Genomic DNA, 22,974 nt, shown 5'->3' with positions numbered 1-22,974 from the left:
AATTGTTCCTAACCATTGTTCTCTCCTGAAATGTTCTGCAGACCATGATGTAGGAATTCTCACAACAGAATTCTCACAACAGAAGCACAAAATGAATGATATTGAAGTTTGCTTATGATACCAAATTAAGGGGCTTTGCAAACTGAAAAAGGATGCAAGAGATTGCAGGACAGCATAGGTAGGCTGACAGAGCAGGCAGATAGGGGGCAGATACAGTTGAATGCAGAGAAAGATACAGTAGTATTTTTTTGGATAAAGAACAGTGAAAACAGAAGTATACCCATAACAGAATGGAAGAACAAAGAGATCGAGATGTGCAATACTTGGATTGGTGGGATTGCAGGTAGAAAATGTCAAGACTAAAGAGATTCTGGATTTATATAATCTTACAGTCTCCGGGAGCTGGATAAATATTTGAAAAGGAAGGATCGAAAAGGACAGAGAAATGGGATTAGAGCAAATAGCACCTGTATAGACTTAATGAACTGAATGGCCTCCTACTATTCTGTAATTTCTATGATTCTATGAATCTAGTTTTAAACCTGTTTAGTATGTGGTCTATTCCTTATCCTTGAACATGCCTTCAGGTTTTTGTACATATTTCCTCAGCAGCGTAGAAATTACTTAGGTGTCCTAATATCATCTGATATATTACACTTTTGGAGCAATTTCAATTGTACAATTCCTATTACACCGTCCCTTAATGTACCAAACTGATAAAATCCAGATTTTTCCTTAATGTTATTTAAATTGTAATTTGATATTGCATTTAAGATAAATCAGTTTACTCGTCAACACATTCATCATAATTTCCACTGCCGAGTCTGGCGGTGGCTCATAACTCATTGTACAAATGCAAACACCATACAGCCCTCAATGAAATACGGTCAATAGAGTCTGATATTTTTCTGAGCCTTTACTATAAAAATAGAACGACGCATATGGTCTTATTGTTCAACCATCATTAATGATTGCAATCTGTAATATGTGGCTTCGCCTGTGTGCATTTTAATGTAGAACATATTTGTTTTTTCACAAACTAAACATGACCTTCAATTAATTGCGCTTTAAATGCTACCGACGGCAATGCTACAAGACTGATCAATGGTGGGGAGGAGAAGGAAAGGCTATAGCATCTTTTGTACAAACCTCTCAAGAGCCTGGAAGCTGCGTAAATCCACACACACACACACCACAGGCCAGGGTAAAGGGTGGGAGGGTGCGTGTACGTCGGGGGCATTGGGGCGGGTTTTGGCATCTAAAATCATTGTATCTGAACCTCTTGATGTGGTTATGTTTTCATTCTTTGTGGCGCGATATTTATTTACAAACGTAACCAGCGCACTGGTGGATTTCAGTGGGCGACTGAGGGAGATGATGCGACCTCGAAAAGGCAGCAAGATCGCGGAAGGAGTTTCGGAAAGGTAAGGCTTGGCGCCTGATGCTCTTTGTGTTGTGCGGTTATTGTTTGAACATCACCCGCTCACACATTGCCTTTGCGGCCACTCGGCAACGCACAGACACACCGGGGGAAGGAAACTTCAATCTTTTATTTCCCCTTTCGATGCAGTCGAATGGACATCGATTGATGCGCGGATACATAGACATGGATGTGTTTATGTGTGAATAAATAAATAGGTAGATTGTCTCTTTGAATTGAACTTGTTAACGGAAGTTACCTGCAGGGACGGGCGGGCAGGGTGGGATGAGAGCGGTCCTTCAGCACAGCGTTCAGAGTGGCGCGTTTCCATTCAGACCGCTCTTTCTCTCTCTCTTTCTGTGTCAGCACCTCGCTCTTTGTCTGACTGATTTATCCAGACGGCCGTTTGGGATGTCTCATGTGCTCTCTGGTTTTATTAAGACATCAGACTGTCTGTTCCATTCAGCCGCACATTGGCTGCGAGCGAGGGTCGTGGGCTGGACCCCAGTGAAGCCCTGAAATTGACGCGGCTCTCCAACCTCTTGCCGGGGAGCTGGGGGCGGGCGACTGGCGAGGTGCTCGTTCGTCCGAGCTTTACAAATTGCACGGAGAGATAGATTAACATGCAGGTGGCGAAGCGTCAACGTAACACCTCAGCCCCCGGAGATGATATTATTTTCATTAAAGAGATAAAACGATCATCCACTGTGAGAAGAACTACCAGTAATCTTGCTCATTTTTAAATGATTCTAGGGATTTTCTGTCCATTGACTATGAACGGTCGATTAATCTACTGCGTGACAGAGAATGAATGGGGAATGAATTGGTACAAAGAAAAGATGGGAAGGTAGGAAAAAATGCGAGGAACAAGAAGAGAATACATTATCCATGAATACAATTCGTATTGGTAAAGTTTCTCTCCACTTTGAGAACATATACATTGCTTACTTCACACACAAGAAATGATCTAAACTCTAATTCCAGCTATATGGATTAGTGACATTGTATCTAAGTTTTACATTGAGTTATATCTGTATTTTGAGCACGTGATATTGATAATTACACAACAACAGGGGACAGATTTGCAATGCTAACATGCTAGTTGTCAGGGAAACAGTAAACCTAGTGACTGATGTGAGAAATCGGTTGCTGTGATAAGATATGGTTTTTGATTAAGATATTTCTGGTAAAACCACATTCCTATTATCTCTTGACTGTTGGAATAGTATCTTGCATCAATCCAACAATATAGAAATTAGAATTTATACAAGCAGTGTAATTAAAGTTTCATTAAGATATTTGTAATATTTAAATGCTACATGTCAGCAGTCTTGAAGGATTAATACTGTCATTAAATGGTTGTCATAAATAAATAATATGCCCTGATTTTGTGCATTTCATCAGAAAAATCAGGATGCAGAGAGATCCTGCAATTTGTCATGGAGTAGCAGAATCTTGTGTCCTTAATTTGCAAGATAAGAAAAAAATAACGTGCTTATACATATCCTCAGGAAAGTGCTTTACAGCCAATGAATTACTTCTGAAATGTTTTATAGGCAATAGTGACAGCAGATTTGCACACAGTAAGGTTTCATAAATGATCATGAGATGAATGACCAGTTAATGGGCGTTGGTTAAGGGAGGAGTGTCAGGCAGGACATCAGGCAAACTCCCTGCTGTTCTTCAAAAAAGTACCATGACCTTTTATGTCCATCTGAAAAAGCAGATGAGGCCTCAGGTTAATGTCTCATCTGAAAGACACCACATCCAACAATGCAGCAGTCCCTCATTACCACACTGGTCAGCCTAGTTATATGTGCCCAAGTCTTAGAATAGGACTTGAATCCACAACCTTTTGACCTAGAGTTGAGAGTGTTACCACTGAGCCAAGCTGACACTAAATGGTATGCTGATGGCAGGTGCTTTTCCATAAAGCTGAAGAGTTGGCAAGTAATGCTGGACCTTTTTCATGTACCTCCAAGTAGTAGTTCCAGAATGTCTTTAGCAAAGGTCTTAGAGTGCCTCTCTGGTTACAGAGTAGAACCTGGCAAATGGGAGGTAGGAGGAGAAAATAGAGCTAGCAACCACCTGTGCAAAATTTTCATATTCTCAGAAAATGCTTTGCATTTCAAAGGAGACGTCACATGAGTTTAGTCTAAGTTGTGACTATAATCATTGATCCTATGCGTGCTTACTGGGGAATGGGGATTTTAAAGGGGCATTACATTTCAACAGAGAGTTTTCCTGCTGACTTCTTGATACAGCCAGGAACAGTTAGGAATAATACCATCATATTGACTACTTGGAAAAGTTGACAGTACGGTAGACTCCATATCAATGACAACACAAAAGACTGCAGTGCGACTTTTGTTTATTATGCATGTGCTTGTTGCCTGGGTTACCTGAAAGACAGTACCTTTGGCAATGCAGCACTCCCCTCAGTATGACACTGGAGTGTCAGCCTAGAAAATGTACTCAAATTTCTGGAGTGGGGCTTAAACCCACAGCCTTCTGACTCAGAGAGGCAATCGCTTTCACTGAGCCAAGGCTGATATCATGATAAGTGAATGGGGGCAAGATTGGAGGAAGAGGAGGCCTCAACTAGGCTCCATTGCTGCACTTTGGGTGTATTACCACTATTCCCCTGAGCCTAGCACTACTTTCCATCAGGTAGTCCCAGCAAACGGGAATAACAGGGACAGGCAGTAGGACATGGGTCAGGATTTATCTACGGTGAACAGGGAAGGGACGCCAGCTGTGGTCCTGGTGGAGGGAAGGGAGAGGGAAATTGAGGTCAGAGCGGGAGCTGGTGGTACTCTTCAGAGCCCCATTTTCTCGCCATTTCTGCCTCTACCCTGCCAGATTTCAGCCTACTCTCTCTCACCTGTCTGTGCCATCTCTGTATTGTTGCTTTGCTCCTCTTCTAATTTCCCTCTCTCTCCCCCCTTTTGCTTCACATTCTCTCTGCTTCTCACTCTTTACTCTTCTGCTTCTCTCTCTTTTCTTTTCTGCTTCTATCTCTGTCCTTTAATACTTCTGCCTCTCCTTTTCTTTTCTTCTGTCCTTTTGGGTGGGTGGTAATTTGTGGTATGGCGGGTGCGGGGGCCAATTCGGGAGAGATTCAGTCAGGGCTGCAGCTGGTGATCTGCTGCTGGATTGTGGGCTACAGGGGATAGTTAGTGGCTGGTGGAGAGAAGCTGCAGTTTCTGGTGGTGACTTTAGGGCACCAAGCGGGGGAGAGATCTAGCCAGGACTGTAGGCCTGTTGGGCATCAGGTGGGTGGGCAGGGGGAGTCATTTGGCCAGGGCTGCAGGTTGACTTTTGGGTTGTAGGTAGGGGCAGGGGTGGGGGTCAAGGATCCAGCTCAGCATCTGGATGCAAGAGGAATCTAGCCAGCGCTACAGGCCAGCATTGGGGAACGGGAGGCAATTGCATCAGGGTTAAAAAAACAGCATGAAGCAGGTGGTGCATAATGTCACAGCATCATTTACTTGGTGATGCAGATCAGGAGCCTAGAGAACTGAAAGTACCTGTATAATGGTTAGCATGCTGGGATTTTGGGAAATGTAAATTTTACTAGCATAAACCTAATACTCAGGGATGACACCTGGGTGTGGTGGAAATAGCATGTTGTGACTTTCCTGTAAGCACAAGACGTGCATGCTATATATAAAATGTTCAATGTATACACTCCTGCTCGCTTTATGTTGGAGGATACACTGTTTCATATAACAATATAAGGGTGGTAGCAACAAAATGTGACAGGAAGTAATTGTGACACTTATAGGAAGTGTGTGCTATATGCAAGACTTTTAATATAGATATTTAAATATATTGTAAAATGTATATGTGCTCTTCTTTGTCAGCATCATCTGCTTAATAATTACCCTACAGCAGTGCTCCCACTGCAGCTTTTAGTCTGCCATCAATCAATTATTTATACCTGTGCAAAATAAAAGATGGTGATAAATAACGTGATTTATGATAAATATTAAAATAATCTTAAAATCAAATGTAAAACATTTGAAATAGTCAATATAAAATACACAGAACAAAAATGATATTCTACAAAATGTATCATGCACTAAGAACTGATATAGGCCACATTCTACTATTTCACACTCAAGTGCCTTAGTACGCATTGGGCTGCTCCACTTTTTCCTTGTGTTTTAAACTTCAGTAACTTAACACAAGGAATGGGTCTCCTTTGTTCACTTTTTGTAGTGAAATCATAAACATTTTTCTTATGCTTGGATTTTCAATTTTGCTACAAACAGTGATCAGGCAAAATATTTTTTCCTACAAAGAATGTTAACAGCGGGGTATTGCTGCAATACGCAAGAGTATTAATTTTTCTTCTTAGTGTCATTTGTTGTAAAGATTGATATCTTCAAGCTTCACAATAGAAGATTATCTCAGAAATTTGCATATTGTGCTTTTGGCTCTGGCTTCTGGCTCTGGCTGTGTGACTGGCAAGGATTTAGAGGCAGTGTCGGTGACCCAAGTAAACAGTTTCCATCTACCGAAAGCTTCAAAATAACTATAATGGATTGCACTAGGAATAGATTTCTTGGCAGATTCCTTGGAAAATATTTTGTGACAGCTGTGGGGCAGCATAGCAATTTCCTAACTATGAATCAAAAAAAATAAAAAGGCTTTATCTGAACCATGTGTGTAGTGCAAATAAGTGGGCTCCACGCTGGAATAAGATACTTCCTGGTGATTAAAGCACTTTGCACATTTTTCTTCTAATAATCCTTTTGCTTTATAATTAGGTGTGAAGCCTACTTAATCACACATACTAATGCTTAACTAGATTATCAGTTTAGGTTCTGTATTCACTTTTGTGAAATACAGAAGTCAAATATTCTGCAGCTACCTTCAAATTATTCAATCTTGAGATAGTTTCCCATTACTTGTAGCCATCGTAGAACAAGTAGAATTTTAAGCAGTCCCTCGCTGAAGTCATGGTGGGAAACTGGTGAACCACTGTGAAATTTCAGCCCCCTTATATTTAAAACCTCAGGAAGTTTTCCTTTGTTCACTGTTTGTAGTGAAATCATAAACATGTTCCTTATGCTTGTGTTTTCAACTTTACTGTAAACAGTGATTCAAATAAATCTTCCTCCCCACAAGGAATATTAACAATTGTGTATGTCAGACTGACTCACAGGACAATGATTCTTATACAAATGATTGTTGGTTATGTACACTGTGCCATGCAATGCATCAGGGATCTTTGAATTCTAACAAGGATCAGCTGTTGCTTAGGTTAACCTAAACAGAGGTCAGACAGAATGACTACCCAACTGGGATAAACAATGCATGTATCAAGATTTCCTGCTTACCTTTTTAAAGCTCTTTGATGTGTAGAATGATCAGAGCAAAACTCTTGAAGAATATAAAATAAACACTTTTGTTTCAGACATTTACTCAGTAGCATAATATGCTTTGAAATTACACCGTAGCATACTAGCCTAACATGTTTGTACAAAATGTCTTCCTCTGCTATTTTAACAGAAGCATTGATCTATTTAAGGTAATTATAAATGAGTTAATGCCTATATTAAAGTTGTGATGGAAGGAATTTTATATGAATGTGTTAAGTGTATGTTTGATAATACTGGATGGTGTGATTTGACTTCATTTGTTTTTTCTCCTAATTTATTACTTTTATAATTCATATCTCCCAAAAAAATTTCCAATGAAAAAATGTAGTCACATTGCAGCCAAACAAATCTAGCCATTCACATTGGACCAAAAGAATTTTCTCTGGGAAACATCCATGCCATAATTCCTCACCCAACCTGCTATATACACTTACAAATAAACTTCATCATATAATCTATATGTAAAAATATTTTCTTCTAGTGTGCATCCATCACACTTCAGACATCCCTCTTCAGATTTTGTACTTTGGATGTCACTTTAAAGTAGAGAAGCGATAATAAAAAGAACAGTTATTTCATGCTGATTTCTTCTGATCTGGAGCTGGAAGCTCATAAGCAGCGACCAATCTGTAAACTTAATTCATCAACAGCAATTAACCTCTAATTGACTTAAGAATGTACCTATTTGCTGTAATGACTATTTGTGGCCTAAAAGGGACAGGCCAGCTGAACATAGATCCACACTTAGCAATAAATTATGTGCTAGATAGTATAGGGTTCCTGTCATTATAAGATAACATATCAGTGGATTTACCCTGAGCAATACCATGGAAGAGCCATTAGTTAACATGTAAAAAATTATATAGTTTGCTAAAAAATTACTTACTTAAAAGCTTCCACACCTCACCTTCCAATCACTTTAATGTCTTTCTGCCCCTCCCCTATGCAAAATTAACAGTCTCAAGCCTCCAGTGCATCTTCTTCCTCCAGCTGATAACACCGCCCACACCCTCTCATACCCCTGTACTCCAGCTCCCATAGTCATAGATGACTGGATGTAAATACAGCAGTTGCAGAACAAGGAACAAAAACGACACAGTTGGTAAAGATCACTGGAGCAACAGAAAATGTACCAAGAGCAGTGAGATTGTAATAGAGATAAACACAGAGATAAGAAAACAGTTACAGAACAATGCTTAGAAAGCCATCACCAAGCTTAAAAGAGTATCAAACCAAACCACTGAGGAATCCACACTGGCAGACCTTCTGTGTCCTGAAAGAGAAGCAGCAATACAAAGATGACTGATATTGATTAAGTTCACACCATCGCCCCACGGGGGCACACCTCACTTATCTAAGTCCGCAGAACTTCAGCACAAGTTGGCGATTGAGCCCAGTCACATTGCAGGTTTAGAGACCCCAAGTGTGCACTTGGGTAATGCTGGGTTTTAACCAATAAAACTGTGCCAGTTACCACTCCAGCACAACCACCGACAAATTTCCTGCTCTTTGTCCAGCCTGGACCACCCTACCCTACTCATTATAGCTTTGGATTGCAGGATTATATGGAGCTAAATGGGACAAATCCCAGCCTCTAGTGACAAGTCTCCCCCCGCCAGGTCTCATTAATAAGCCAAGCAGGCTGGTCAATGATTAGTTGTGCACAGGAATACAGGGAACCTGCATCGCTCAGGAGTAGGAGCACTGAGTCCTTCACAGAGGGTTGACTTCGTTCCATGAGGTACATGAAGAGAATAATAGAGAGATAAACACAGAAAGTAACAAAAGGCAAACAAACACACAAAAAGAGAGTAACAGGGAGAGGAAACAAAGAAAAAGTAACAGAAGAACTGTGACAGATTAACAGAATGAAACTTGGAAACAAAGTGGAAAGTAAAGAGACACAGGAAGTGAGTAACATAAACACAAAAAGTAACAGAGGAGCAGATAAGCATTAATGGAAATTTGGAGACAAAAGTGGAGAATTATCATGATACAGGAAGTGAGTAACAGAGAAACACAGAGAGAAAAACACAGATAGAAAAGGAGACAATAATAAAGACATGGCTGAATCATAGCAATTCTTCCAGGACACTTCCAACCCCCTTGATGCCACTGTGCATACTGGATACTTTCAAAGTGGACATAGGTGCTATAGTGGCAGTGTAGTTTTCTCCAATCTCCAAATGGTTGCTGTCCAGAAAACAAAAAGCATTCCACAAGTAACGGCAAAGGAATCAGCCCAACCTCAGCCTCAATGGCCCAAAGGTCCCAGTTCCCATGTTTACCCTAGTAGATAAACAAAGCCTTTAAAGGTTAACTTTAAGAACTTGATGAGAATTAAAATGTAATATCTGGTAGCATATCTGGAGTATCGCACTCCAACTACAGATTACCTGCTGGCTATGCTACGGGAGTTTTACTGGTCTTTAGATTCAGATAATTAGTTTTTGTGCTCTACATAGTCCTACATATGATTTAGGTTACAAATGGTTTAAACAATGGCTTTGATTGGGAGAGAATCATTGTAAAACCCACATTCGGTCACTGTGGAATCAATAGCAATGCTTTTATTGGCTGTCACAGCATTGTGAAACTGCTGGTGCACTTACTCAGAATATTGATTTTTAGAATTAATTGCATCCTCTGTCCAATTCTCCATAAAGATTTTGATGCTAACTGTCATTCTAAGTTTAAATTCAATTTTAAATAATTTAGCTCTATATATTATGTTTAGACAGTTTAAAACATTTTTATTTTTAAATGGTAATTGATTTTTACGTACATATCTGTGAATAAAGTACAGAACCCAATAGCAATAATGAACTCAGGCATGTGTCTACTGTGGAATTTTAAATTACTGCAGTAATTTTGTTGCTAGTCTTTGACTGAACAAATCACCTCATTAAATATTCACAGTGCTGCCTGCCAGATATCAGAGATTATCAAAATGTTACTTTTGAAAAGCTTTGTGGTAATTAAAGAGGGCTTTGCGCTCAAATCTTAATCTTGAGTGACTCTCCCAGTTAACTGTGTTTCTTTATAATGTAAAAGTTATTGCGAGAACTGCATTCATAAGGAAACGCATAATATTCGGCACGCTATTACATCTGGATAACAGGGGAAATTAGAGACAGCATAAAATCCAAAGATAGGGCGTATAAAATAGCCAAAAAAAGCGCCAGAGCGGAAGATTGGGAACAGTTTAAGATAGAGCAAAGGAGGGCAAAGGGCATGATCAAGAGGGGCAAAATAGCTTACGAAAACAAGCTGGCGGAAAATATAAAAACTAACTCCAAAAGCTTTTATAAATATATCAAAAGGAAAAGACTGGTGAAAACCAAAGTTGGTCCATTGCAGTCAGATACGGGGGAATATATAATGGGAAATAAGGAAATGGCAGATCAACTAAATGCATACTTTGGGTCAGTCTTTACGAAGGAAGACACAAAAAACCTCCCTGGGATATCGGGAAAAATAGGGACATTGGCAAAGGAGGAACTGACGCAAATCAATATCTCTAAGGATATGGTGTTAAGGAAGCTAAAGGGATTGAAGGTGGACAAATCCCCAGGGCCTGATAACATGCATCCTAGGGTACTGAAGGAGGTGGCCCTAGAGATAGCGGATGCACTAAGGATGATTTTTCAGAATTCATTAGACTCGGGAACAGTGCCGATGGATTGGAGGGTAGCTAACGTTACCCCACTATTCAAAAAGGGGGGTAGGGAAAAAGCAGGTAATTACAGACCTGTAAGCCTTACATCAGTTGTGGGCAAAATGCTGGAGTCCATCATTAAGGATGAAATAGCGGAGCACTTAGCAAATGGGGACAGGATAGGACAGAGTCAACATGGATTTACAAAGGGTAAATCGTGCTTGACTAATCTATTGGAATTTTTTGAGGGAGTAACTGGTAGAATAGATGGGGGAGAGCCAGTAGATGTGGTGTACCTGGACTTCCAAAAGGCCTTCGATAAGGTCCCACATAAAAGATTAGCATGGAAAATTGAGGCTCATGGGATAAAGGGGAAAGTTTTGGCGTGGATAGGGAACTGGCTGTCAGATAGAAAACAGAGAGTTGGAATAAACGGCTCATTTTCTGAATGGCAGGCAGTAACAAGTGGGGTACCACAGGGATCTGTCCTGGGCCCCCAGCTGTTCACAATTTACATTAATGACCTGGATCAGGGAGTCGGATGCAGCATTTCCAAATTTGCAGACGACACTAAACTAGGAGGGGGGGTGGGCTCAGAGGAAGAGACCAGGAAGCTCCAGAGCGATTTGGACAGACTGGGCGATTGGGCGGATAAATGGCAGATGCACTATAATGTGGACAAGTGCGAAGTTATCCACCTTGGGTGCAGGAACGGGAGGGCAAATTATTATTTAAATGGCAATAGATTGGGAGAGGGGGAAGTACAGAGAGACCTGGGTGTTCTTGTACACCAGTCACTGAAGGCGAGCATGCAGGTGCAACAGGCGGTCAAGAAGGCAAACGGTATGCTGGCCTTCATAGCAAAAGGGTTAGAATACAGGAACAGGGATACCTTGCTGCAGCTGTACAGGGCACTGGTGAGACCACACCTCGAGTACTGTGTACAGTTTTGGTCGCCTCATCTGAGGAAGGATGTTCTTGCCATGGAGGGGGTGCAGCGGCGATTCACCAGGCTGATACCAGGAATGGCGGGAATGACCTATGAGGAGAGACTATGTAGTTTAGGGATGTACACACTGGAGTTTAGAAGATTGAGAGGGGACCTCATAGAAGTGTATAAAATTCTGACAGGTCTAGACAGACTGGATGCAGAAGGAATGTTTCCCTTGGCGGGTGAGAACAGAACTAGAGGACATAATTTAAGGATAAGGGCTAAACCATTTAGGACAGAGATGAGGGGGAATTTCTTCACTCAGAGAGTGGTGAACCTGTGGAACTCATTGCCACAGAGGGCAGTGTACGCCAGCTCATTAAATATATTTAAGAGGGAATTAGATATATTTCTACGGGCAAAAGGGGTTAAGGGTTACGGAGAGAAGGCGGGGACGGGATACTGAATTAAAGGATCAGCCATGATCTCATCGAATGGCGGAGCAGGCACGAAGGGCCGAATGGCCTACTCCTGCTCCTATCTTCTATGTATCTATGTATCTTAACTGTACTTTTGAAAAACTACAACATTGATCAGTAGTTTCAAACCATTTTACTAAATAGTTGCAGTGTCAATTGCAACACCTGTTTTGGCCTTGTATGATAGTTATTTTTAAACTGCTATTCGAGGTATCAACGATTCAACACTGAAGTATTCTGGTAGTCCATCCATTTTCAACTCTTTGTAAGCCAGGTACATTGTTATTTTGTAGGGAGGCTTGAGGGGTTGACACCACCATCAGAATGTTTAGATATTTGATATTTTATTTGGTGCATTTTCTGACATTTTGGAATCTACTGTAATTCGGCTTTCAAGCCGAAAATAATTTATTTTGAAAGCGTTACAGATATTTAAAAAAAAGACAATGAAAGTATTTATAGGGACTTCAGTACAACTTTACAGGATTCCAATTCCTTTAATTCAGAATCCAACTCCAGCTCATGTTAATTTGTGAACTGAAATCTTTTATTATTTACACCTACAATAATGTCAAGCTGCAGTGCATACTACAGTCACATGAGAAATTTGGCTCACCACCAAATCTGTTTGCTTTCCATAGCAACCCAGAAATGGACCGGGAATTAGCTGGTTTGAGGGTTTCCTCATTTAACGATTTTAAATAAACAATTTTTATTTTTAAGTAGCTTCAGGAGGTATAAGGTTGAGTCAAAATCATTGAAACAAAACCAAGTTCTGACAAAGGGTCGCATTCAAATATTAAAGGGGCTGAAAATCCACAGTGATCACATGTGTCAGAATGCACCTGCATAGGACCTCTGACGATGACCGTGCTAAAGTTCACAGGGTCGGGGGGGAGATCCCTTCATTATTATGCCAATGGCGAGTATCCACTTTCCCTAGAGGTCGCAAACTGTGTGCAGGTTGGCAAGTCCGGGAGGGGTTGCCTGGACCCCATACTGGAAACATCTCATCAATGCCCCCAATGCCCCCATTGGCTGTCTTCAATAATTAGTCTATTCTTCAGGGGTCTAGGCTCAATCCTGAACTGGACCCAAAGGTGGTCCCCGCAACTACATATGGAGCAGCCAGTAGGCCTGCTCTCACCCGGTGCATCAACCGCTAAGGTCCTGTTTGATAGGCCAGGGTTGTGGAATCACCCAGCCTTGGGAGTCCCCAACCCCAGCCCCATCAGATCCTATGGTGATGGCCTTGCTTGGAGCCCTTCTACCACACTCCTACCAGAATTACAGTTACACAGGGCCCCAACCTGTCTTTTCTTCTTTTAAATGCTGATGAACCTGCTGTGTTTTTCAAACATGTTTTTGTTTTTAAAAGCTGTTGGCAATAATTGGAGACAAACATTTAATTTGTTTGTATGACGTTGCTTTGTGTGCTATTTTAACATTTAAATAAAAGAGATTTATGCCTCTGTCGCATATAAAGGAGTGTCACACAAACATGTTATTATCACCAGCAGTAAATTCTGGCCTATATTGTTCTTTTGACCCATTCAAATAGCTTTGTTTTCTTGTACCTGAAATAAAAATTATTGCACACTACAATGGTTAAACTAAACCTAAAGTGCACAAAAATGTTATTTGCAGGATCTGATTTGGAGAGCTGAATTTTGCACTCTCAGGTGGAGCTGACCTACTGCCTCCAGTCTGTAATACTCTTAGTGATTGTTAATGTCAATCACCACATTTCCACATTGATGTTGTCCGCGCTAATAGGGACGGTATGGGCTCTCTTCCAAGTTTCTGCGTGGTAATAAAGTGACCTCCATCATGAGTACGTAACCAAATTGAGAACAACTTTTAAAATTATTGAAGATAACTAAACGCAACAACTCACACGTAAATAGACCCAATTTCTGCATCGCAGTGGTACACCGTAATAAAACCCTAAATATGGGAATCTCAGTGCTAATTTTTAAAATTAAGTAAAATTCATCACCACTTCAATCTCCACACCCTGTTTTATTCCAAACTTTGAAAATCCCACATTTGCCGTGAATAAAGTTAATTAATGCATTCACACCAGGGAACATCCTCCTTAACTCACAAACGCAGTTCCAACTCACCTTGAAGAAAATAAATCTTCACTTAAGGCAACAGTAGAGCATGTCACACAGAGTTCTGCTGGGGAAAATGAAAAGTTTTTAGAACTGCATTTTAGCAGTGTCCTTGGCACCTTCTCTGGGAAATGCTAAATACACCTGTAACTCAGCTCACCTTAAAGCTTTTCTGTCTCAAGGTCATCTGCAAACAGTGGCAAAAAGTAACATCTGATTAATTGGCTCAGGCAGCCCACCCTCCAACCACTCTGATTTAGTTCTGACATATGTCAGTTCTGCTCTCCAATGCATCTGATATTTGATACTGGCAACATCCAATCCCAGTGAAAAATAAACTAGCTTTTCTTGTGAAACGTTGACAAGTTGAAACAGCTACCATCAGCTTAAGAAAACTGATGGTTGGCATTTATGGGTCTGCAGACCAGGAAGTTCACAGATGCCCAATCTGTGCCAAGTTAGCTGACCTCAGCTAGGGCAGCAGTAAGGACGCAGTTCACTTCAACATCTCTCAGTTAGCCAGAGTTCCCATTCCAGATCATTGCTCAGTAGATAGTGTATCTATGTGGACAACTTGTAAGGAGCGTGTTGAACTTGGTTGTCGAGTACCCTGGCAACACTCGTTATCAAAGTTCATGAAGACAAGCCACTTGGGTGAAGTGCTGGAAGGCCGCCTGTACCTTCTAAACTGTATTCCCAGACGGAGTCAGCACCTTCAGGAAAGGAGGGGGAACAAAATGCAAAATATTGCAAGACAAACTGTTGAAATTTAACTTATAGGATGCTGCAGTGGCATTCATTATTTTGGTTTTAAAAAAATGCTGCTTACCATACTCCTTAGGGAATCCCTCTGATGCTTTCCCTTAATCCCTTAGTATTAGCCTGGGGAGTGGAGGAAGTACTTTAGAAAAAGTTTCTTTTGATCTTGCATCTTTCTGTTCTGTGGTGGGAGCCTGGATTAATAGGAAGGCTGCTGTGCAGCAGCATTTTCATGTCTTCCTCTTGCCTTACATATTGAATTTGCAAACTGCCAGATTAACAACATTATCACAAATGGTTTGAAAATAGGACACATACAGTTTTTGAAAATTTACTCATTAACTAAAATCCCTCAAGTGGAGTAGCCCTACCAAGGCCACCATTGCTGGCTTCATTGTCGGATCTCATCCTTAACTGAAATACAATGGTATGTGTAGTGTATGTACCTTTAAGAGAGAACTACTTTTACAGCTCCTGTATACTGTAGTACCGGCAGTGACCACACCTGTATATAAGCCTTGAGCATGCCTCTGTACCCCAGTCTTGAGACTACCCTACTCCAGTAAATACCTGTTGATTGTTAAGTTACAGCATCCGTGTGGTTATTGAAAAACATCATACTCTCAGAATCACGGATCTAACAGTGGCGATGAGTGTCGATTCGAATCTACCTGCAACTCTCCATTTCCCTTCGAGGATTCGCTCCAGGAGGGCGGTGGAAGAATGTCGAGGCCAGAAACACGAGCGTCGACCACGAGCAACCGCCCAGTCGTCCGGCAGAGAGTGAACATTGCAGGGAGGCTGTGGAGAGCCGAGCTTGGTTCCCCAGCCACGACGATCAGCAATGGACTGACGACAGGTACAGCGCAGACCCTTCATGGACAGCGGCGGCTGGAGCCGACCGACGGCGGAGAGAAAGCCGAGCAGCGTCGACGGGGTAAGACAGAGGGTGAAGCGCACAGGGCGCAGCCAGGGGTTGAAAACCGAGTGGCGTCGAGGAAAAACAAAACGGAGAGAGAGAGGGTAAAGCAACAGCTGGGTTCAGGACCGAGCGGCGGAACCGGGAAAGGCGCACAAAAAAAAAAGAACGTGCAGAGCACAGCCAGGGCTCAAGGGCTGAACAGTGTCCGCGGGGAGAAGAAGGGAGAGCGCGGGAGACGCCATTGAGCCACGGAGAAGAAGGAAGAGCACGGGAGACGCCATTTTTAGAAGCCACAGCGGAGAAGAAGGGCGAGCGCGGGAAGGAAGGAAAGCGCGGGAGATGCCATCTTGTGCCAGCGGAGAAGAAGGGGAAGCGTGGGAGACGCCATTTTTGACAGTTAAATCACACCCAGGGATGCAGAAGAGTGGCAGTATCTCTACGTTCGACAATGAAGTCGAAGACTGGGCGACATATGTGGAATGTATTGAGGTGTACTGCAGGGCGAATGAAGTGCCAGATGCTAATAAAGCACTTGTTTTGTTAAATTCCATGGGTGCAAAAACTTATGGGTTACTGCGAAAACTAATAACCCCAGAGAAGCCTGTGAACAAGAATTTCGAAAGCATAGTAGAAATCCTACAGGACCACTTAAACCCCACACCGCTGCTGATAGCAGAACAATTTAAGTTCCATAAAAGGAACCAACACAAAGACGAAAGCAATGCTGAGTACTTAACGGAACTGCGCAAGCTATCGAAACACTGCCAGTTTGGAGTGGGACTAGCAGATACGTTAAGGGACAAGTTTGTGTGTGGGCTGCAAAGTGAAGGAACCCAGAAACGGCTTCTATCAGAAAAGGATCTTACGCTGGACAAGGCTTTCAGTATGGCAGTATCACATGAAGCAGCCGCAAGGAGCGCTGCAGAGATACAACGGAGACCGCAAGAATATGGCACCAATGAAATGTCCTATGGAACAGGGAAGTGCTATCGCTGCGGCAGAACAACACATGACCAGAAGGATTGTTGGTTCAAGGACCAAGTGTGCAGACAGTGTGGAAAAGCAGGACACATAGCAAGAGTCTGCAGGTCTGGGAAGAAAACCAACAGTAAGAAATCTCCACAGGAGAAGTACAAAAAGGTACACCAGGTGATGGACAGTAGTTCAGATGAACAGAAAAGTGACACAGACTCCGGAAGCAAGGAGCTGGGTTGTCTGAAACTACATAAGTTAACCAAAATGGAGGATCACCAGGCTATCTGGGTTATACTCAAGATAGACGGAGTCCAAGTGAAAATGGAATTGGACACAGGATCAGCCCTAACAGTCATAAACCAAAGGGACTACAAGCGGCTATTTTCACATATACCCTTGAAAGCTACAGAGATTGTCTTGAAGACGTACACGGGGCAAAAAGTCTACCCCAAAGGAAAAATAAGGGTGAAAGTAATATATAAAGGCCAGGAAATACCTAAAATGGACATATATGTATTGCCAGATGGAGGACCACCACTGCTAGGACGTGAATGGATCCGGAAGATACAATTAGATTGGCATTCCATACAGGCACTGAAGGTTGAGGCCAAAAAGGATGACGACGTCACACCTGGACGACTGTCAAAAATGCTAACTGACGCAAAAGAAGTGTTCCAGGAGGGACTCGGAACACTAAAAGGCATAACAGCAACGATTAAAATAGAGGAAAATGCAAGCCCAAAGTTTCTTAAGGCCAGACCAGTGCCTTATGCGATCAGACCAGCTGTCGAAGCAGAGCTGGAAGGGTTGGAACGTTCAGGAGTACTGTCCAAAGTAGACTGGAGCGAGTGGGCTACGCCCATCGTTCCTGTAATGAAGAGGTCGTTGAGTAATACGCCTGGGGAACCAAAGAAGGTCCGCATCTGTGGGGATTTTAAGGTGACAGTGAACCCAGACCTTCACACGGTACAATATCCACTTCCACGAATTGAGGATATTTTCGCCTCGCTATCTGGAGGTAAACGCTTCACCAAAATTGATCTAGCCCAGGCGTACTTGCAAATGGAGGTAGAAGAAGCCTCGAAACAATACCTTATGATTAACACTCATAAAGGTCTCTATCAATACAACCGGCTGGTGTTCGGGGTAGCATCGGCTCCGGCTATTTGGCAAAGGGCAATGGATCAAGTCCTGCAAGGGATTCCAGGGACCCAGTGTTATTTGGACGACATCCTGGTCACGGGCGAAAGTGACAGTGATCACCTCGCCAACTTGGAGAAGGTGCTCACCAGATTAAAGGAATATGGGCTACGAGCTAATCGCCACAAGTGCGAGTTTTTCCAGAAGTAGATCTCGTATTGTGGCCATGTCATCGATGAAGAGGGGTTACACAAGTCCCCTGAAAAGATTGAGGCAGTAGTCAAGGCTCCAGCACTGGAAAATGTATCACAACTGAGGTCGTTCCTCGGGCTGGTAAACTACTACCATAAGTTCTTACCAAATTTGTCCACGGTATTACACCCACTGAACACCCTACTGCAAACAGGGGTACCATGGAAGTGGAATGACGAACGTAGACGAGCTTTCCAAAAGTGTAAAGAATTGATCACATCTAAAGAGGTGTTGGCCCATTTCAACCCAGCACTACCAATTCGTTTGGCATGTGATGCATCACCCTATGGTATTGGAACGGTGCTGTCGCACAAATTCCCAGACGGGTTGGAGAGGCCAGTAGCCTTTGCGTCTCGGTCACTAACCTCAGCCGAGCGCAACTACGCCCAGATTGACAGGGAGGCCCTCAGCCTAGTATGGGGAGTAAAAAAATTCAACCACTATCTGCATGGGCAGAAGTTCACCTTGCTGACTGACCACCAACCACTTGTCTCCATCTTTAATCCTAAGAAGGGCGCTCCAGTGATGACTGCACAACGGTTACAAAGATGGTCCCTGTTTCTAGGGGCGAATCAATATGAAATAGAATATAAAGGCACGAAACAGCATGGAAACGCTGATGGGCTATTGCACCTGCCACTGCCTACTGTGGAGGAAGCACCAGCAGTGGACCCTATCGAGATATTTTATTCGTCAATAATTGAATGATTGCCAGTAACAAACGCGGATATAGAGAAGGAGACCCGCAATGATCCGACGCTGTCTCGGGTATATGATTTGACGGTGAGGGGATGGCCAACACATGGCGACTCACTGTTGCTAGCATTCTCATCCAGAAGAGAACAGCTGTCAGTATGCCAGGGGACAGTGATGTGTGGATCCAGAGTGGTGATTCCACCCAAGTTAAGGGAGAGAGTGCTAAATGAACTACATGAAGGCCATCTGGGGGGAGTGAAAATGAAAAGCCTTGCTAGGGCTTATGTGTGGTGGCCGGGAATCGATCAACAAATCGAAGACCTAACCAAGAGCTGCTCAGGATGCCAGAAGGTCCAAAATGCACCACCACATGCCCCTCTACACCCATGGGAGTGGCCCTCCTCTCCATGGCAATGGGTGCATATTGATTTCGCTGGTCCATTCATGGACTCAATGTTCTTAATAGCAGTGGATGCTCATTCGAAGTGGCCTGAGGTGGTAAAAATGTCCTCAACCACTACAGAGAAAACGATTGCAGTCCTACGGACCATATTTGCCAGAAACGGCTTGCCAGAGCAGATTTGCTTTGATAATGGACCACCATTTGTGTCCGAAGAGTTTCGAAAATTTATGAGAAAGAATGGGGTAAGGCATTACACATCCGCCCTGTATCATCCAGCCACAAATGGATTGGCTGAGAGGTTCGTACAAACCTTTAAGAAGGCGATAAAGGCCATGTGCGACAATGAAATTCCACTACAGCATAAGGTGGACAATTTCTTATTAGCCTACCGAAACGCGACACATGCAGTTACCAACCAGACCCCGGCCATGATGTTCTTTAACCGAAGGTTGAGATCTCGTCTGGACTTGCTCAGACCAAATGTGCGAAGAAATGTTGAGGATAAACAATTCCAGCACATCAATGAGAAGCCGACAAGGAGCTTCAACGTAGGACAACCAGTCTTGGCCTGTGACTACCGAACAGAGAAATGGCAACCCGGAACGATATGCACAAGGCAGGGGCCATTAGTGTACACAGTGGATGTCAGGGAGAACATTGTGAGATTCACCTGGGGATGAACCCGACATACCGGTAGCATCTACCTCCGAACCAGTAGCAGTGGAACCCGATGAACTAACCAATGAAAAGGGGCCAGAATCACCTCCGCACCAAGAACAAGAACCTCAGGAAAGGCGCTATCCCGAAAGGATCAGGAAGCCGCCCCAAAGGCTGAATCTATAAATGGACTATTGTTGTTTAATGTACATGTTAAAGTGTTAATTGTTATTTGAATATTATAGGTACTACTAATCTAAAAGGGGAGGAATTGTAGTGTATGTACCTTTAAGAGAGAACTACTTTTACAGCTCCTGTATACTGTAGTACCGGCAGTGACCACACCTGTATATAAGCCTTGAGCATGCCTCTGTACCCCAGTCTTGAGACTACCCTACTCCAGTAAATACCTGTTGATTGTTAAGTTACAGCATCCGTGTTGTTATTGAAAAACATCATACTCTCAGAATCACGGATCTAACAGTATGTAAAAAAAAAAATCCATACAAGCATTCCACTCCCCAGGCTAATGCTAGGGGATTGAGGGAAAGCATCAGAGGGCTTCCCTAAGGAGTATGGTAAGCAGCATTTTTTAAAGGCTTACGGGATCCTGGACTTCATAAATAAAGGTATAGAGTACAAAGGTGTGGAAATTATGATGAATCTCTATAAAACACTGGTTGGCCCCAATTGGATAACTGTGTCCAATTCTGGGCACCACACTTTAGGAAGGATGTGAAGGTCTTAGAGAGGATGCAGAAAAGATTTACAAGAATGATTCCAGGAATGAGGGACTTCAGATACATTGATAGACTGGAGAAGCTGGGGTTGTTCTCCTTGGAGCAGAGAAGATTGAGAGGAGATTTGATAGAGGTGTTCCAAATTATGAGGGGTCTGGACAGAGTAGATAGAGGGAAAATGTTCCCATTGGCAGAAGGGTCGAGAACCAGAGTACACAGATTTAAGGTGATTGGCAAAAGAACGAAAGGCGACATGAGGAAATTTTTTTTTGCGCAGCGAGTGGTTAAGATCTGGAATGCACTGCCTGAAGGGGTGGTGGAGGCAGATTCAATCACAGCTTTTAAAAGGGAGTTGGATAAGTATCTGAAGGAAAGAAATTTGCACGGCTATGAGGAAAGGGCGGGGGAGTGGGACTAGCTGAAGTGCTCTTGCAGAGAGCCGGCATGTGCTAGACGGGCTGAATGGCCTTCTTCCGTGCTGTAACTATTCTATGATTCTATGATTGCCAGACTGCAGCAGACACAGCTCATAATGAACACCTTCACCCAAGTAGGATCTGTACGAACTGTAATATCCATTCTGCCATCAGTGTCTCCCTTTAGCAACTACATCAAATCATTCATTTTTTAATAAGTTGCTCTCCTCCACAACTAACAATCATAGAATTATCATAGCACTAAACGAGCCCATCATGCCTTTGCTGGCTCTTTGAAAGAAGTATCCAATTAGTCCCATTCCCCTGCCTTTTCCCCATAGCCCTGCAAATGTTTTCCCTTCAAGTATTTATCCAATTCTCTTTTGAAAGTTATTATTGAATCTGCTCCCACCACCCTTGCATTCCAGATCATAACAACTCACTGATTTAAAAAAATCTCCTCATCTCACCTCTGATCCTTTTGCTAATTACCTTAAATCTGTGACCTCTGGTTACCAATGCTTCTGCCACTGGAAACAGTTTCTCCTTATTTACAGTATCAAAACCTTTCATGATGTTGAACACCTCTATTAAATCTCTTAACAATCTCTGCTCTAAGGAGAACAACCCCAGCTTCTAGTCTCTCCACGTAACTGAAGTCCCTCATCCCTGGTACCGTTCTAGTAAATTTCCTCTGCACCCTCTCTAAAGCCTTGACATCCTTCCTAAAGTGCGGTGCCCAGAATTGGACACAATACTCCAGCTGGGGCCGAACCAGTCATTTCTAAAATTTAGCATAATTTCCTTGTTTTTGTACTCTATGCCTCTGTTTATAAAGCCAAGGATCCCATCTGCTTTTTTAACAGCCTTCTCAACTTGTCCTGCCACCTTCCAAGATTTGTTTACATACACACCCAGGTCTTTCTGTTCCTGCACCCCTTTTAAAATTATCCCATTTAGTTTATATTGCCTCTCCTCATTCTTCCTAGTAAAATGCATCACTTCACACTTCTCCGCATTAAATTGCATCTGCCATGTGTCTGCCCATTTCACCCATCTATCTATGTCCTCCTGAAGCCTGCTCTTATCCTCCTCACTGTTTACTATATTTCCAAGTTTTGTGTCATCTGCAAACTTTGAAATGATGCCCTGTATACCCAAGTCCAGATCAATAATAGATAACAAAAAGAGCAGTAGTCCTAATACTGACACCGCTGTATACTTCCATCCAGTCTGAAAAACAACCATTAACCACTACTCTCTGCTTTCTGTCCCTTAGCCAATTTTGTATCTACGCTGCCACTGCCCCTTTAACCCCACGGGTTTCAATTTTGCTAAAAAGTCTATTATGTGGCACTTTATCAAATGTCTTTTGAAAGTCCATATAAATAACATCAACTGCACTACCCTCATCAACCCTCTCTGTTACTTCATCAAAGAACTCAAGTTAGTCAAACACGATTTAACTTCAACAAATCCGTGCTGACTTAGTAACCCATCTTTTTCCAGGTGTTAATTAATTTTGTCTCGAATTATTGTCTGTAAAAGTTTCCCCACGTTAGGTTGACTGGCCTGTAGTTGCCGGGTTTATCCCTCTTCCCTTTTTTTGAACAGGGGTGTAGCAGTTGCAATCCTCCAGTTGTCTGGCAATGCTCCTATATCTAAAGAGGATTGGAAGATTATGGCCAGAGCATCTGCTATCTCCACCCTTACTTCCTTCAGAAACCTAGGATGCATCCCCTCCAGACCAGATGGCTTTTCTACTTTGAGCACTGCTAACCTTTTAAGTACCTCCTCTTTATCTGTTTCTATCCTATCCAATTTCTCTAATAACTCCTACTTTACTATGACATTGGCAGCATCCTCTTCTTTAGTGAAGACAGATGCAAAGTACTCATTTAGTACCTCATCCATGCCCTCTGCTTCCACAAGAAGATTTCATTTTTGGTCCCTAATCGGCTTCACCCTTCCTTTGACTACCCTTTTACTATTTATATGTTTATAAATGGGTTCCATTTT

At 42.6% G+C, this 22,974-nt stretch overlaps 1 protein-coding gene across 4 annotated transcripts in view; it reads left to right on the top strand.

The window, feature by feature from the left end:
* The first annotated feature begins 915 nt into the window (after positions 1 to 915).
* Positions 916 to 22,974, top strand: part of LOC147112610 (macoilin-like) — a 187,899-nt gene continuing 165,840 nt past the window's right edge. Inside the window, exons 1-3 of one of the 4 annotated variants that reach the window (XM_085997035.1) lie at positions 916 to 1,203; positions 1,344 to 1,434; positions 2,174 to 2,267. In XM_085997035.1, coding sequence (XP_085853161.1) covers positions 1,105 to 1,203; positions 1,344 to 1,434; positions 2,174 to 2,267 — 284 coding nt within the window. In that variant the 5' untranslated portion in view covers positions 916 to 1,104. Of the gene's footprint in view, positions 1,204 to 1,235; positions 1,435 to 1,510; positions 1,639 to 2,173; positions 2,268 to 22,974 lie in introns of those variants that run through there. The other 3 variants (XM_085997033.1, XM_085997034.1, XM_085997036.1) reach the window with 3 other exon arrangements.

This window comes from Somniosus microcephalus, chromosome 9 (genome assembly GCF_052327205.1).
Source record: "Somniosus microcephalus isolate GS21.2 chromosome 9, FLI_Smic_1.0, whole genome shotgun sequence".
In the NCBI taxonomy this organism is placed as follows: Eukaryota; Metazoa; Chordata; class Chondrichthyes; order Squaliformes; family Somniosidae; genus Somniosus; species Somniosus microcephalus.
This window is presented reverse-complemented; position numbering and strand designations above follow the sequence as displayed.